The sequence below is a fragment of the Falco naumanni genome, chromosome 13, assembly GCF_017639655.2.
Source record: "Falco naumanni isolate bFalNau1 chromosome 13, bFalNau1.pat, whole genome shotgun sequence".
NCBI classification, from domain to species: Eukaryota; Metazoa; Chordata; class Aves; order Falconiformes; family Falconidae; genus Falco; species Falco naumanni.
In genome coordinates, this window is record NC_054066.1 from 17,209,855 (window position 1) to 17,224,258 (window position 14,404).

Sequence of the window (14,404 nt, forward strand, 5' to 3'; positions counted from 1 at the left end):
CACTAGAGGCTACAGACTGCAAAGGCTGGCCGCTGAGTAATGAGGGCCAATCCTGTCTGAAGAGGTTGAAGTTTTGTTTAAGAGACAGAGAAATTGTCAATGCTGTCACAGCATTTCTGGGCACTGCTCTGCTCTTGGGCTTGCTTTTCCCACCTGCTGAGCTGCTCATTAGAGAGCCATGAGATGTGGAGCTGGGTCCTGCTCACCACGGGGAAGGTAGCACCAGCAACCAGTAGTCTTTTCCCCAAGTACTTTTAAGATTTAAATGTTCCCTGTTGTCTAGGCTGCTGAAGGATGGATGCTGGAGGCATTAGGGTTTGGGAACTTTGGTTTGGCTTTGCTAAATGTGCTGGATAGCACCATATTAAAAAACATTTCTGTTTGCAGACTGGCTAGTTATTTCATGTTTTGGTTTATATCAAATCACTTGGTTTTAGGGCCTGTCGGCAGATATTTCAACTAATTTCAGCACATTTTCAGCAACCAAAGAAGATACCATAACATTTTCTACTACAGACAAGATTTCCCCCATAACAATTTTGAAAAACTGTATTGTAGCCAAATACCAAAGCATTCTCCTCACTGCAAAACAATGGCATCTCAAGCCAGGAGGCATCTTGTGTCTCCAGTGGGCCAGCTCCACAGCAGCAGGCAATTAAACCTCCCTGTAATGCAATGGATGGTTGCACTTTTTGGGGAATTTCACAGCTTTCCATGGCCCAAGTTGTCCCCAGCTGCTTAGCGTTATGTTCAGAGTATTGTTATCCCTTCCCTAGCCATACATAAAATAGGTGAATACCGCAGAAAGATGCTGTAGAGCTTGCTTAAGCCAAGAGCTGGTTGATTTATATGTGTTGGCCTGTTTGCCTTTCTGTAACCAAATTATTTCAGAGTGTGTCTTTCTCTGTTTTTTCTTCTCTCTCTGCCTTTGTTCTGGTTTAGTTGCAGAATGTTTCCAGTTTACAAAGAAAACTGAAACCATTCAAAAAGAAAATGGAATTTTTGTCCATCCAGCAGCTTCCCTTCTCTGTTGTCTTTTTTTCTTTCTCTCTTTTCACTTGGAAAAAGAAAAGGCCAAAAGAGAAAACGAAAACCCCTTAAAACCCCTTTTTAATTTTGTACTTCTCTTTTGTACTTTTCTCCTTCCCCCTTCCTCCTTTCTGCCATTTTCTTCACTCCCAAAAGCCCAAAAAGATCCCCAGTTTCTTGGGGTGTTTTTCACAGAGCATACACAGGGGAACGGGTCTCTCTCTTTGCTGGTGCTTAGAGGCGGTGGGGGCAAGGAAGGCAGCCAGGAGTGCGCACCAGTGTGGTACAAGGGTTCAGTGTTCACAGCACAGGGCAGCCCCCGCTGGTTCCCTGGGAGGAACAGAAGGAACTGGGGAAGTGGTGAGTGATGCCTTCCAGGTTCACCCCTCACATGCTTACGGCTGGGGGAGAGCAACATCCGAGGGGGAAAACTCAGCCCTGAGTTGGAGAGTGCCAGGGGTCTGGAATTCAGAGTCCTGTTTGTGATCCAGCTGCATTTATAATAAATGCTATTATGGAGCAACAAGAACAGCAAAGTGAGGATGAGGAATGTCCCATCTTTTCCGGTTCCAAGAATCCTAACTTCAGCAATAAAGTTGTGGGCTAGTGGTGGGGCTCTGCCCTCAGGGTTACATGTCCTCCATAGGCCAGGGAGACCTTCCAAAACCACACAGTATGCCTCAACAGACAGGAAAAATAGTAATTATAAAAACAGTTTAACAGAGAAGTTTCCTTGTGCCACATGGTGAGAGGAGCTCTGTGGCTCTGTTTCCTCTGTTTTATTGTGGCTCTGTGACAACAGATAATTTTCCCCACAATTTAGATGCATTTCGCCCTCCTCCTGGAGAAACATCTGGTTTAGGTTTTTATTGTTGCTATTTCTTGTGTTCTCTCTCTTCGAGCAGATGAGGGGAAGAGGCTTCAGAGGATGGTGATTTAGTGGCCTTGCCACGTTTTTCTGATCAGGCAAATTTGATGGGGATGGATCCAAATTTCTTGTAAAGAGCTAATCTCTCTCTTCTTGTCTGTTCACTCAGCATGTGGCAAAGCTCAGTCGCCCTGTATCAGGCGGGAGCCCAGCCACAGTTGTACTCCCATCCCAGGGATGCTACCTGGGACGTCCAAAATGCAACCAAGCTTCTGGTGGGCAGGGGGAGGCAGCTTGGAGGCAGGGAGAAAGGGATGGCAGGGATGACCATGGCAGCTCCTCTGCCTCTGCAGAGGAGGATTGTCCTCAGGGTCCCCCAGCTCACCCACTCGCAGCCCCACTTCTTGGTGGAGAACAAGCGATACTTGCTGCAAGCTCAGCACTGCATTAGTTTTTCTGTGTGTGTAAGACAAAAAACCCACTGATGACAATTGCAGAGAGCAGCTTTCCGTGCCAAGCTGGCAAGATCTGCACAGCTCAAATGCAATGGAAACTTATGGTTTCCATTGATGTTGGCTGCTGGGCAGGAGAGCCAAGTTAGCCAGTGTCCGTGTCTCTCATCGTGTCTCGTCAGGTTTTGGCATTTTCAGGCTGTGATCACTGCGTTTGCAAGGCAGCTAATGAGAAGGTGGAAAATGCTGATGCTCTTGCAGCAAATGGATTTAATCTCTGTGTGTTTCCATTGTTTCTCTTTCTTTTGTTGCTGATGTGAAGCTAAACTCGGCTCTCTGCTGTGAAGCTCTTTCCCTGGCAACACACCCGGGTGACTTCAGCTGGCCCTCAGCCATGGTACAAGATGTCAACGAGGCCAGGGCATGTTCGGCAGGGTTGTTTTGTGTCTCTTTCCATCAGGGGGTCCGCTTCTTTACAGCGACGTGAAGTTTGTCTACAACTCACAGCAGCTGAATGGCACCCAGCGAGTACTACTGGATAATGTCATCTCGGAGGAGCAGTGCCGAGAGCTTCACAGAGTGGCCAGCGTGAGTAGGCAATGCCCCTGGGTGGATGTGACTGCCACCTGGGCTGAGTATCTGATGCTTTCCCCAGCATCTGGCTTGTTAGAGCTGAATGTGTGATCAACCCCTGGGGAGGCTCTGGGTTCATACCTCGCTCTTGAGTGTTGCAACTGATGCCAGGATGCCCATGGAGAGCAGTCAGATGCTTCCTAACACATCCATAACTGCAGCACAGGAGCCGCTGCTCTATCTTGGGCTATTCTTGGAAACACGCTGCAAGACAGAGCCTGCACTCTTTGCCCTTGTTGTATCTATATAGCTCCTTGCCCCGTGTTATAAACAACCCCAAAGGATGCTCATCCACAAGCCTGGTTAAGCCTTCTCATTCATGGTTAACTGAGCCTGGGGGAGATTGTGGGTGTCTGAACATCCCCAGCTGGGAGGTCGCTGGCTGTTTTCCAGCATTTCAGAATGGACTCTGTTCCTGGACAGCTGCAGCACCTGGGGGATTTGGGGAAGAGGGTGGCAGGTGCTTCTATTGCCGCTCCCCCTCTCCTGGGGAACCAGTCCACTCCTAACGTGGGTTTGTGTCCTTCAGGGGATCATGCTGGCTGGAGACGGTTACAGGGGAAAAACCTCCCCTCACACCCCGAATGAGAGGTTTGAAGGAGCCACTGTACTCAAAGCCCTCAAGGTACCATCTCCTTCCTCCTCCTCTCCCATGCCCTCCCTCCCAGCTGGTGTGCAGCTCTGACCTCTCTTGCGCCTTCTCCTTGCCCAGTATGGCTATGAGGGCCGCGTCCCGCTGAAGAGTGCCCGGCTCTTCTATGATATCAGCGAGAAGGCTCGCAGGATCGTCGAGTCCTACTTCATGCTGAACTCCACGCTCTACTTCTCCTACACCCACTTGGTGTGCCGCACCGCCCTGTCTGGTGAGGGCTCAGGGGACCACCGGGGCAGGGCTGGGAGGACAGGAGGGGTCCAGCCCCCCACGGTGGGTTTACAACTGGGGGACCCAAGCCTGAGAGTAGGTCGGTTTTGCCTGACGCTTAGACTGGTGGCCAAGAGCTGGGGAAAGTCACCATCCCTAAAGCAGCAAAGGGTGGGCACTGCTGTCCCAAAGAAGCTAATTTCTGGGATGTCTCTTGTTTTTTATGTCTCCATTTTCCTCTTTTCTCCTCTCTCTTGCCTCTTCTCACTGTCCCTTCTCCTTTCCATCCCACTCCCAGCTCTCCATCTCGCTTCCCTGCAGTAAGGAACAGGGAGAGCTGTGCAGATCTGAGTCCTCAGATGTTGCCTTTTCTCCCCAGCCTTGCCTTTCCTCCTCTCACCTGTGAACATCACCTGGAGTGGGGTCGGGGCAGGCTGCCACCCTGGGAAGAACCCCACACACCATGGCATTTCCATCTCATCCACCCCTTCTCCTTCCCCCTTCCTCCACATGGTCCTGCCTAGGCCAGCAGGAGAGGAGGAATGACCTGAGCCACCCCATCCATGCTGACAACTGCCTCTTGGACCCTGAGGCCAACGAGTGCTGGAAGGAGCCTCCTGCCTACACCTTTCGGGATTACAGGTAGGAAGGAAGGAAGGAAACAAAGGGGGAGCTGCTCCCAGGGGCACCCAGGGACCCCCTGGAGATCCAGCAGGTAGTTTCTGCTGGCAACAAGCATCGTGGCTAAGCTTCAAGGCAGAGTTTTAACTCTAATGCCTCTGGGATATTTCAGGGTCAGGAGATCCCAGCTGTGGCCCGCAGCACTGTGTCTCTGTCAGGCATTTTTGGTGCAGAACAGGAGGGTGAGAGCTGGTAGGACCCAGGGGACATTTTGAGAATTGTTCCCTAGCTGAGAACTGCTGGTGCTCAGCTGTGGCTCTGAAATGGGTGTACCTTGGGTAGCCCCGACCAGCCCTGCAGTGGGTCCTCTCCCGCTCTGGCATCCCCCACCCACATCTCGGTGGAGCGATGTGGGATCTGTCCGGGGGGTCGGGTCAGCCGTGAGCCCTCCCTGCTGCTCCCCTCAACGACAGTCTTGTGCTTCCTCCCCTAGTGCCCTCCTGTATATGAATGCAGATTTTGAAGGAGGCGAGTTCATTTTCACTGAGATGGATGCCAAAACTGTGACGGTAAGTCAGTGCTGTGGACCAAATGTTGTTCGTTGGCAGCCCGTGCTCAGGGGCTCTGGGGTCCCCCAGGCAGCCTGTGGCTCCTACTGTGCAAACAGCCCATACAAAAGCTTGCTGTCAGAGGTGCATAGACCTCTTCTTCCACTCCCAGAGGCTGTGCAGAGCTGGAAGCCCGCAGATCAGGGCTTTGCACCACCCCTGCACAGGCTGAGGGAGGGCTGATGGTTGTCCCTGCCTGGAGGACTGCTGAGCTCCCACCCCATCTCGTGGCCGAACACGAAGCGATGCCTCCATACGTAGTGCCTGGCCCAGGTCTCTTGCTCCAGAGTGGCTCACAGCAGTGGACATCAGTCCCTGAGACGGATGGGGCACAGGCACGAGCCCCCAGCTCTGTGTGGGGTCATTAGGGAAGCTGGGCACCCCCTCCATGACTGGACAGAGGGTCTGGGCGCCACGCTGGGGCTCTGAAGTCCGGTAGATGCTGGAGGGTAGACTGTGTCTACCTAAGTGCCCGAGGGCTGATTTGGTTGGTACTTCTGCTGCTGAGGTCCTGCAGGATACCTCTTGTGAACTCAGCAGAGAGAAGAAAGGCATTTCACAGCCCATGCCAGGTTAGCCTGAACCTTCCTGGAGTTATCCGTGGCTCTATTTTGCCATAGCTGGTCACCTGCAGGCTTTGCAAGAACTCCATGCCACCATCTCCTTTGTGTGTGACACCTGCACAGCAGGACCAAGCCTCACACCTCCCTATTTACCCCACACATTTTTGCAGCCATGCCCAGAGCTCTGCATGTCCTCCAGAGCAGCTCACTGGGGTGATGCAGAGATGCCCAGTAAGGTCTCAGGCCCTGGACCACGGCAAGCCCAGACAAGGCCAGTGCGTGCGGCCATGCTGCTCCTTGCCACCCTGGTGTTGCCTGTTTTCCCACAGGCCTCCATCAAGCCCAAGTGTGGGCGAATGATCAGCTTCTCGTCAGGAGGTGAGAACCCCCACGGGGTGAAGGCAGTTACCAAAGGCCAGCGGTGTGCTGTGGCTCTCTGGTTCACCTTGGACCCACTGTACAGAGAGCTGGTAAGTCCATCCATTATGATATGCGGGGATCTAGAAGGGGTATCCAGCATCCCAGAGGAACCAGGACCATCTTCAGCCTCCTGTCCCAGCAGATCTGTTTTCCCCCCCACTGCACGCCCTGCAGGAGCCTTCTCATCCACTGCACCATAGGGACCTGAACTGGTGGCCCCAGGGCTGACTGGTTTTCCCTGCCAGCCCTCTTTTTGAGCAGGCCGGGGGTGCAGGGCTGTGTGCGGAGTGGGGTGTGGGAAGCTCTGCAGGGCTGGGCTGGCCATTTCTGACACCTAGTGGCAATAACCCGATGAACAGGGAAGTTCTCCGCAGCCATCCACAGCTCGGAGGCCGCAGCGATGTGCAGCAGCTGCTAGGGCCTCCTAGGTGGTTTGGTAGCCTGAAGTCCATGGGTCTGGGCGCCCGGATGCCTTGCAAGATCTGCGCTGTAGCGCCTTTTACCAGAGAACCTCCAGATTCTGTTTTGAAAGCGTGCTGGGCCAGCCCCTGTCTCCCTTTGATAGCAAACCTGGTCTATTAGAATAAAAGATAAAAGACCAAGCACAACTAGGTGCAGGGAGAGAGAAAAACCCTCATGCCTTTGCCTTGCGATACAGGTGCGTTGTGAGGTTTTTGGAAGAAGCTTCTTTTCAGACATGCACTTTACTGCCTCCCTGCTTTTTGGCACTAGCTGAAATTCTTCCATGCTTGGTGCATGGTAGGAGATCCGCCCTGCCCAGGGAGCTGGAAATCCACATCAATTGGACGGGACAGGAGGAGGGTGTGCTGTGGCTGTGGCTGCTAGTGAGCTGTGATAAGGGAATTGCAGTACCTCAGCTCTGCCCCAACTACTGCAGCCCCTGGAGGGAGGAGAGAACTGAGGTACAAAGTGATTTAATTAATTTTGCCCAGCAAACCGCCACCTCAGGGCCCAGGCTGTCCCCCGTCCTCTGAGCTATACTGCTGGCCCTTGGATGGACTGCTTGCTGTGAGCCCTCCCAGCAGGCTGAGCCACGCTGAATAAGCTGGGAGCAGGCACTGAGGCTCTGCCGTTACAGTTTCTTACCTTCCCCTTTTGCAGGAGCGAATCCAAGCTGATGAAGTGATCGCCATGCTGGACCAGGAGCATCTAGGACCCAGTGAAATGAATATCAACCCAAAGGATGAGCTATGAACTAGGCCAAAGACTTTTTCTATTATATATTTATTTAATATTGTTAATCTTATTAGAACCCTTCTATTTTTGTACAGAGACGCTGTATAAATTAACAGGTTAATATGGTTGTGGATTTCAGGAGTGCCTCTTCTGTGTTTAGCACAGCTCTTGCTGGGACCCCTTATCCTGTGCCAGCATCTCCTGCTGGGGCTGACTCTGCCACCAGCATTCCCTGTTCTTCTCTAGCACTTCTCAGGACTCATTCCAACTCACTGTACCCCCTTGCAGGACCTCTTTTTTTTTTTTTTTTTTTTTTTTTTTTTTCTTAACCAGAAATAGCTGCTTTTCTTTAGCTTCTGCTAGAGAAATGTCTCAGGTGTGCTAACAGCCCAGTCTTGCTGCCCCTGCTAAGTGCTAGGCTGAAGACTGGGGCAGTGCTGCCGCGGGGAAATGAGCATGAGTCAGTTGTGGCTGGCCTTTCCATCTTGGCATCCTTCACCCTTTGAAATAATGCTTTTTAGGGAAAAAAGTGAAGGAAACCCCAAGCCCTAGCAAAATGCATGTGTCTGTGTAGCCATGCAAAGCTGGAGTCTGGGCATTAATTCTGAGTAGAGCTTCCAGAAAGCACCTGCTGGGCAGGGGCACGAGCTGTGCACAGGCATGAAGGGGTTTGATTTGCAGCTGATGCTGGTGAAACAGGGTCTGTCATGCATGTTCAGTCCCTTCTCTGGCTAATACCCTGGGATGCACGAAATAAACTGTTTCACACTTGCACACCCTTTGAGCTTCCAGCCCAGTGCTGCTGCTGGTAAATTCCAAAGTTAAAATGTCATCACTTCCTGGTCCATGTTGGAAAAGAGCTGAAAGACTTAGGGAAGTTACAGTGTTATGGTGTTGGATGGTCATGGTGCGGCTTTGTACTTGGGATGTCCTGGCTGTGTCCTCCAGTCTGGCAGTGCAGAAGCAGCAGATGTTCATGGTGTGGTGGCATCTATTTGACCCAGTTTGAGAGTGTTGCAGTGAAAGTACATGTCACATCACAAGAGATTTACTATGCCAGTAACTGCTGCTAAGCTAGTAAATCATCTCTGCCCCATCATTAAATCAAGTCCTGTGCATGGGATCAGAGCAGCCACTATCTCAGTCAGAACAAGCACTAAGTCACAGAATTGCCCATGCCCCAGACATAGGGACAGCTCTTATTTTGACCCAACAACTGCTCCTTGCTGCTAGAAAGAAGTTCCTAAAAGGCCGGTTGCAGCAATCCTCACTGTTTAATTTCTCTCTGGGAAGCACTGCAGGGATCTTGGCTGGAGTTTGCATCCCTGAGCATCTTTGCTCAGCACCCTGCAGCACTGGCACTTTCTCAGTCCTTTTCCGCTCCACTCTGCCAGCTTTGGCATTCCCAGCACTTAAAATCTGCAATAGGGAATTGTCTTTTCTCTTTGTTCATGCAGCTTGTGCCTATCCAAACCTTCCAGGCTCTGAAGCACCTTCTTACCATCCAGTCAGTGGCTGCAGAGGCCGTAGACAAGGATGGCCCTTCTGTAGAGACCGCCTCAAAAACTGGTCCTGGGCAAGATAGAGGGGAGCTCAACACATCTGGAAAAACAAATGCACAGACCGGGAAGCAGGCACTGTTACCACCTAGAAAATGATGCAAGAGTCATAGGCTGCACCTCCTCCAATGTCGAATCTGCAGGGGAGAAAGCTCTGCGTGTTTCTGAGCCACCAGAGTGGTGCGTTTCTTTGAGGTTGTCTATTTCCCTTCCTCATAGACCACTGAAAAGATTTGTTGTGTTGTCTCCCCAAAGAACTGCCCACAGGTCTCTGCCTTCAGACACCCTTCCCTGATTAAATGCTTCTTCTGTAAATGCTTAAACCCCCTTTTAAAGCAGCTAGAGGAGAAGCTGGGGGAAAGAAGAGGAAGGCAGCTGGAGACCTGAAACACCAGTTATGCTGACCCCCTGCCTGCACCGTGCTATTTCATCCAAGGCTTGACTCCTGTGTGCTGTACCTTCGGTGCGAGTTTGTGCTGCTATCCCCCGACAGCCATGTCTGCCTGAGCGCATCCTGCAGAGCTGCCCCCTCCAAGCAGCTCAGTGCAGCCCCTGCCCTCCCGGGGCTGCAGGGATCCCCCCGGCTGGTCCTCCTGGGGGGAGGCGAGGGGCTGGCACCAGTCATGGCTTGTTTGCTGCTGAGGTGGTTAGCCAGAGCTGTGTCTAAATCCAGGCGGAATAAACTAAACACAACATCTGGGCCTGTCTTTGTCTTTTTTAAGCCAAATATTAGAAGGGGAGACTGGGGGATACGCAGTTTGTCTCACGATGGTGCCTCTCCCTTTGGGGTTTCCTGCCCCAGGCCCTAGGGCACACGCAGATGCCCCGTGCTGGATGAGTGTCAGAGAACTGATGTGGACAGGACTAAGCAAACCTCTGTGTGCGCATTTGGCTGCCTGTCCATCTCCTTTGCTCTGTATCCAGCCGCCTAATAACTTACGTACCATTGGCAAGCTTCAGGCAATTTGGAGAGCAGGAGGAGGGTGTCACAGCCCCTGTGTGCAGCAATCTGGGGAGTGAAGCAGGGTGCTGGCTGGCTTCTGGTGAACCAACAGCTTTGGTAGAGGATGGTGGAGCAGCCTCAGAAGGATGCAGCATTTCAGGACTCTGTTGCAAACATGACACCTAAATCCCCAAGAAGTGGAAAGACTCTGGGCTGCCTGGGCCACGCTGCTCCCCATGCTGCTCTGCCACTGAGACCTGCTTGCATTGAAGCCAGGAAACAGGAATGCAGTGAGTCAAAGGCACTTTTCCTGTTTGTTTGTTTTTTCCAGCTCTCTGTTCTGGTAAAGTGTAGCTCAGAAGTGGATTTATAGTTCTGCTGCAGCAGCAGTGGTGGTTGCCAAGTTTATTGGCACACTGTAGCCTCGCAGGAGCAAGTTACAGAGTTCTTTGGTACATGCAGCAAAATACAACGTATGCTTTTGGGTCTCTCTTGTATTGAGTGGGATGGGCTGCTACCAGGGTGGCCTGGCCTCTGAGAAATGAATTTTAATTCTCAGATTTGATGTAGGGGCCTGGGCATCTGCCAGAGCTGTCAGGGTCACATCCAGACTGCCCACAGGGCATCTGTATCTCTGGAAAAAGAAAGCTAACAACAATACTGAACATATAAATCCCTTGGTCAAATATGCCCGAGGGACAGCCTGGTGCACTGATATTTTTGCTTCCTGCTACGTTAGCTCACGTTGGTTATTCCTTCTTGCCCTGCCAGTGTGATAATTGCTGCTTCCCAAAGCCCTGACACTCAGCAGCTCCCCAAGGAGGCAGTGCCTGAAGTCACACCACTGGGAATAAAGCTGATGTGCATTTCAGTGCAAGCTTCATGGCTCCCAGGCCAGTGCTGAGCTCCTGTAGCCAAGGCTTGGCCACTGAGGGAGTCACAACCTCCTTAGGCATTGGCCATTTGTTACACATACCCCAGTTCTACCACCAGCAATAGCAGCAGTTTGGAGACAAAGATGCTTGAAACATGTCTTAGTTCCACGTTACCTCTGCTGTGCCCCTCCTAATACTAGTAGGGTGGAATTAGCAGGATTGATTTATGACAGTCAACAAGAAAAAAGCCTACTCATAAAGGAAATGTAATGGAATTTAAAAGTATTTAAAAGAACAACTGAAGTGGCTCTCTGCTTTCAGAGCAACAGCTGCACCCAAGCACACACACAAAGCCCTGCGTGGTGTTACTCAGTGCCAGGGGTTCTTTACTAGCAAGGAGCTTTGTTTTTGTTTTGACATTCAGGTGGGCCCCAGCCAAGTTCCGTCACCCCTTGCACCAAGCTGCTGCTAAGGACTGCAGGGGGTGGGGTGCTGGAAGAGCCTGGCCTGTGCCACAGCCATGCCTTCAGCAACAGGGAGTCAGTAACATTTCAGGACAATACAGATGGAACGGATACCTTCATTAGGGAGAAGATGAACCATTGCATTTTGCAGTCGAGGTGGCAGTGGAGCGTGCAGAGCTGGTGGCAGCGAGGGCACCAAGACATGGGCAGCAGTGGCTGGCAAGGGTCACAGTAAGTCTCAGCAAGGCACTTGACACCTGGTACAGAGGGTAGGAGCACATAAAACACCTTGTACATGTAAAGAACCACCCACAGGGACCAGTAGAAAGTCTAAGGCTGATCCCTTTTGGGCTGTAAATCCCTTACTGCAAGCAGCTGCTGAAAGTTTCCCTTCAGCCAAAAGCTCACCCCTGAAACCTCACCTGAAAATATGACTTGCAGGTACTTACAGATTCCTGAACCCATAGTCAAAGAACTTCAGGTATTTCAGCCTTACGTCCAGTGGCTATAGAGTCTAATAAGAGCTGGGCATGTCCATAGGCATTAGCCTGCAAGAGTTTTTGAAGTGTTAATTTTAAGCAACTGAACCTCACCAGTATTGCTGTGGAGGCTTAGGGCCATGTGGACAAGTCTGTCTCCAGCAGCTCCACTGGATGATGACTAATTTCCATTGATTCCAAGCTGGGGCATAATAAGCTTATAAAATATGGTGTATTTAGACCTTTTGTATGTCCCCTTTATTTCCCAGGATCTAGACTGACAGCCAAAAAATGCAGCAGCTTTGGCCACATTCGGAGACCCAATGACAAGCCCTGCAAGCAGCCAGCCTGGCTGAAGACCCTCCTGTTGCCACTCCATCCCACCGCGCAACTGTGTCCCTCTTGCTGCCTCCCCACCCAGCTGCTTGGTCTCTGTCCTGGTGATGGACAATTTGGGTGGCACCATCCCCATCAATGGCTGCACATAAGGTTGGCTGGTCCCTGTGTAAGGGTCTCCCACCCTGGAGGCACTGTGGTTGTGGGTGGGAGCAGAGCCTGGACTGGTCTATTGGTTTTGCACTACAGCTGCTGGCTGCCTGCGAGCTGCAGCAACTTGGTCAGGGGAAAAATGCAAGTGGAGGAAGAAGATGGAACTTGCATTGAACACTGCTTATCCTGCTCGGTTAAACCTAGGCAAAGCCAACCTAAGCACTCACAGGCAGCCAAACATCTTCCCATGAAAAACTGTCATTAAAAAAAAGGTTGTTTCCTCCTGTCCACACCCTTGCCCAGCCTGGGGGAAAAAAGAACAAAACAGCTGGCAGTGAGATAAAAATGGGCTAGTACTGCTTTGGGGAAGAACTATATTAAAAAAGGAAAGAAGCATGCGTGTCTTTTGTTTCTGCAACTGCTCCTACACCCACACCCCACCAGAAGACTCACCTTTTCCTGCGGGAAATGTTGCTGCTTGTCTGTACCTCAGGGTATGACCCTGGCCAGGTCCCGTGACATTGTGCTCTTCCCCAGGTGTGGATGGGCACATGCATGTGTGCGCTTCTCCTCTCACCACTCCATTTCCACAGCTGGTACCCAGGACTAGGACCAACACAGCACTGGCACCCTAGAACCAACAGAGTGCAGCTGTACGTGAGGCCAGATCCTGCACTGTTGTTCACCCCAGGCACAGCCCTGCCTTCTCTTAGGGCCTGGGGGGCCCACATGGACAGGTGTAATAGATGCCACTGAGAACAAGTTCCCCCACCCCCCTCATCCTCCTGGAGCAGAGTGTGGTGTGCATGGGTCACCCATCTGTCCCCAGAGCACACTGTCTAGTAGATGCCATAGCCAGCCCAGCATTACTTGTATCTTGTTTTAAACACATGATGAAAGCTGGCAGCAAGTTTGTTTCCTTCTCATTTAGCAAAACTTCGTTATGAAAAAAATAGTAATTGTAAATAATATGTCCCAATCCCGGCCACCATCCAACCCTGCCAGAAATAAGTCCAACACACTACAAGAACTTGAAAAAGCAAACCAAGCAACTTGAAAAGCTGCCTGGCCACCCTTACCTTGTTTCTGGGGCCAGATAGAGCACTGGTGAGCTTCAGGGGAGTGGGGTTCAGCTTTGGTCCAGCTGGGCAGCAGCGGGCAGCGTGTGAGGCTGCAGCAGAAGAGCGCGGGTGCAAGCAACCGCAGTGCGTGCCACGGCAGGAGCGGGCAATGGGAGGGCCCCGTAGGCAACTGGAGCCAGGCTGGCGAGTGGACACGCTTGGCAAAGGAGCAAGGCAGCTAATGATCATTTCCAGGGGTGGTTTGGATAACGAGAATGGCAGTTCTAGTAGGTATTTCCTGAGGTTGAGCAGGGCAGGGCAGGGGGAATTAATATGAGCTCAGTTTAGCTTCTACCCCTCCTTTATTTGTAATGAGATTAACAGCAGAGATGGTAGCGGCACCATCAGTCTGCTGCCGCGATGGGGAGAGCCGATAAGCAGCTCCCGTGCTGCCTCGCATGGGAGCCCAATGGCTCCGGCACACGGGGAAAAACACTGAAAAAAACACCCCTTTTATCATACATGGCTTTTCTGCAATGGCCTTAGGGTGGCTTTGCTCCCAAGTTCGGGGGAAACATGTTTCATTGGACTGGCCCAGGGGCTCCTGGCAGTGCCAGCAGTGTGGCTGTCCCCCCAGCACAGCCCAGCATCACCATCCCCTGCTTGCAGTGCTGCTGCACCCGATGTCGGCTGAAAGCACCGGGCTAAAGGCTGGCCCCAGCTTTGTCAGTGAGAAATGAGGCCACCGCTTGCCACTAATGTCCTTTGGGCAGCGCCAGTGCAAGAAATGAAACGACTGATTTGACTGCAATGAGGCAGAAGCTGGAAAGAAGTGTGAATGCCCTGCAAGGCACCTCCCAGCTGCTCATGGTACTTTAACCAGACCAGAGCAAAGGTGGAGAAGAAACTCTTATATGATCCCGCTCATGGAGAGGAGAATGTAGACCCCCTGGCAAATTTTGCAAAGAACTCTGTCATACCTGTGCCACTTCCGAGTGTTCGTAGCTCTAGTAGGGGAGGTCTGGCTGGAAAACCACTGAAACAAAACCCCTGTATTTTAAAAGCCTCACATTAGTCACAGCAACCAAACAGGCACTGGCCAAGTCTGCCCATCCAGGACAGGGGCCCCAACTGCTGCAGGGCACCGTGGCACCAGGTTCATGCCCGCAGGGCTCTCTGCAGCAGCTGGGCACAGCCAAGGTGATGCCCAAGCCTGACATCCCCTTCACCACGTTGTTAGTCACTGGCCACATCACCCCACACCACGATGCCCACGAAAAC

General features: G+C 51.8%; 1 protein-coding gene across 3 annotated transcripts in view; it reads left to right on the forward strand.

Annotated features, from left to right (window-relative positions):
• The window catches only part of P3H2 (prolyl 3-hydroxylase 2), a 75,395-nt gene extending 65,888 nt beyond the window's left edge, over positions 1 to 9,507 (forward strand). Inside the window, exons 9-15 of one of the 3 annotated variants that reach the window (XM_040613532.1) lie at positions 2,810 to 2,937; positions 3,512 to 3,607; positions 3,695 to 3,845; positions 4,369 to 4,486; positions 4,959 to 5,034; positions 5,966 to 6,106; positions 7,179 to 9,507. In XM_040613532.1, coding sequence (XP_040469466.1) covers positions 2,810 to 2,937; positions 3,512 to 3,607; positions 3,695 to 3,845; positions 4,369 to 4,486; positions 4,959 to 5,034; positions 5,966 to 6,106; positions 7,179 to 7,271 — 803 coding nt within the window. In that variant the 3' untranslated portion in view covers positions 7,272 to 9,507. Of the gene's footprint in view, positions 1 to 2,809; positions 2,938 to 3,511; positions 3,608 to 3,694; positions 3,846 to 4,142; positions 4,487 to 4,958; positions 5,035 to 5,965; positions 6,107 to 7,178 lie in introns of those variants that run through there. The other 2 variants (XR_005830719.1, XM_040613533.1) reach the window with 2 other exon arrangements.
• Positions 9,508 to 14,404: the final 4,897 nt, after the last annotated feature.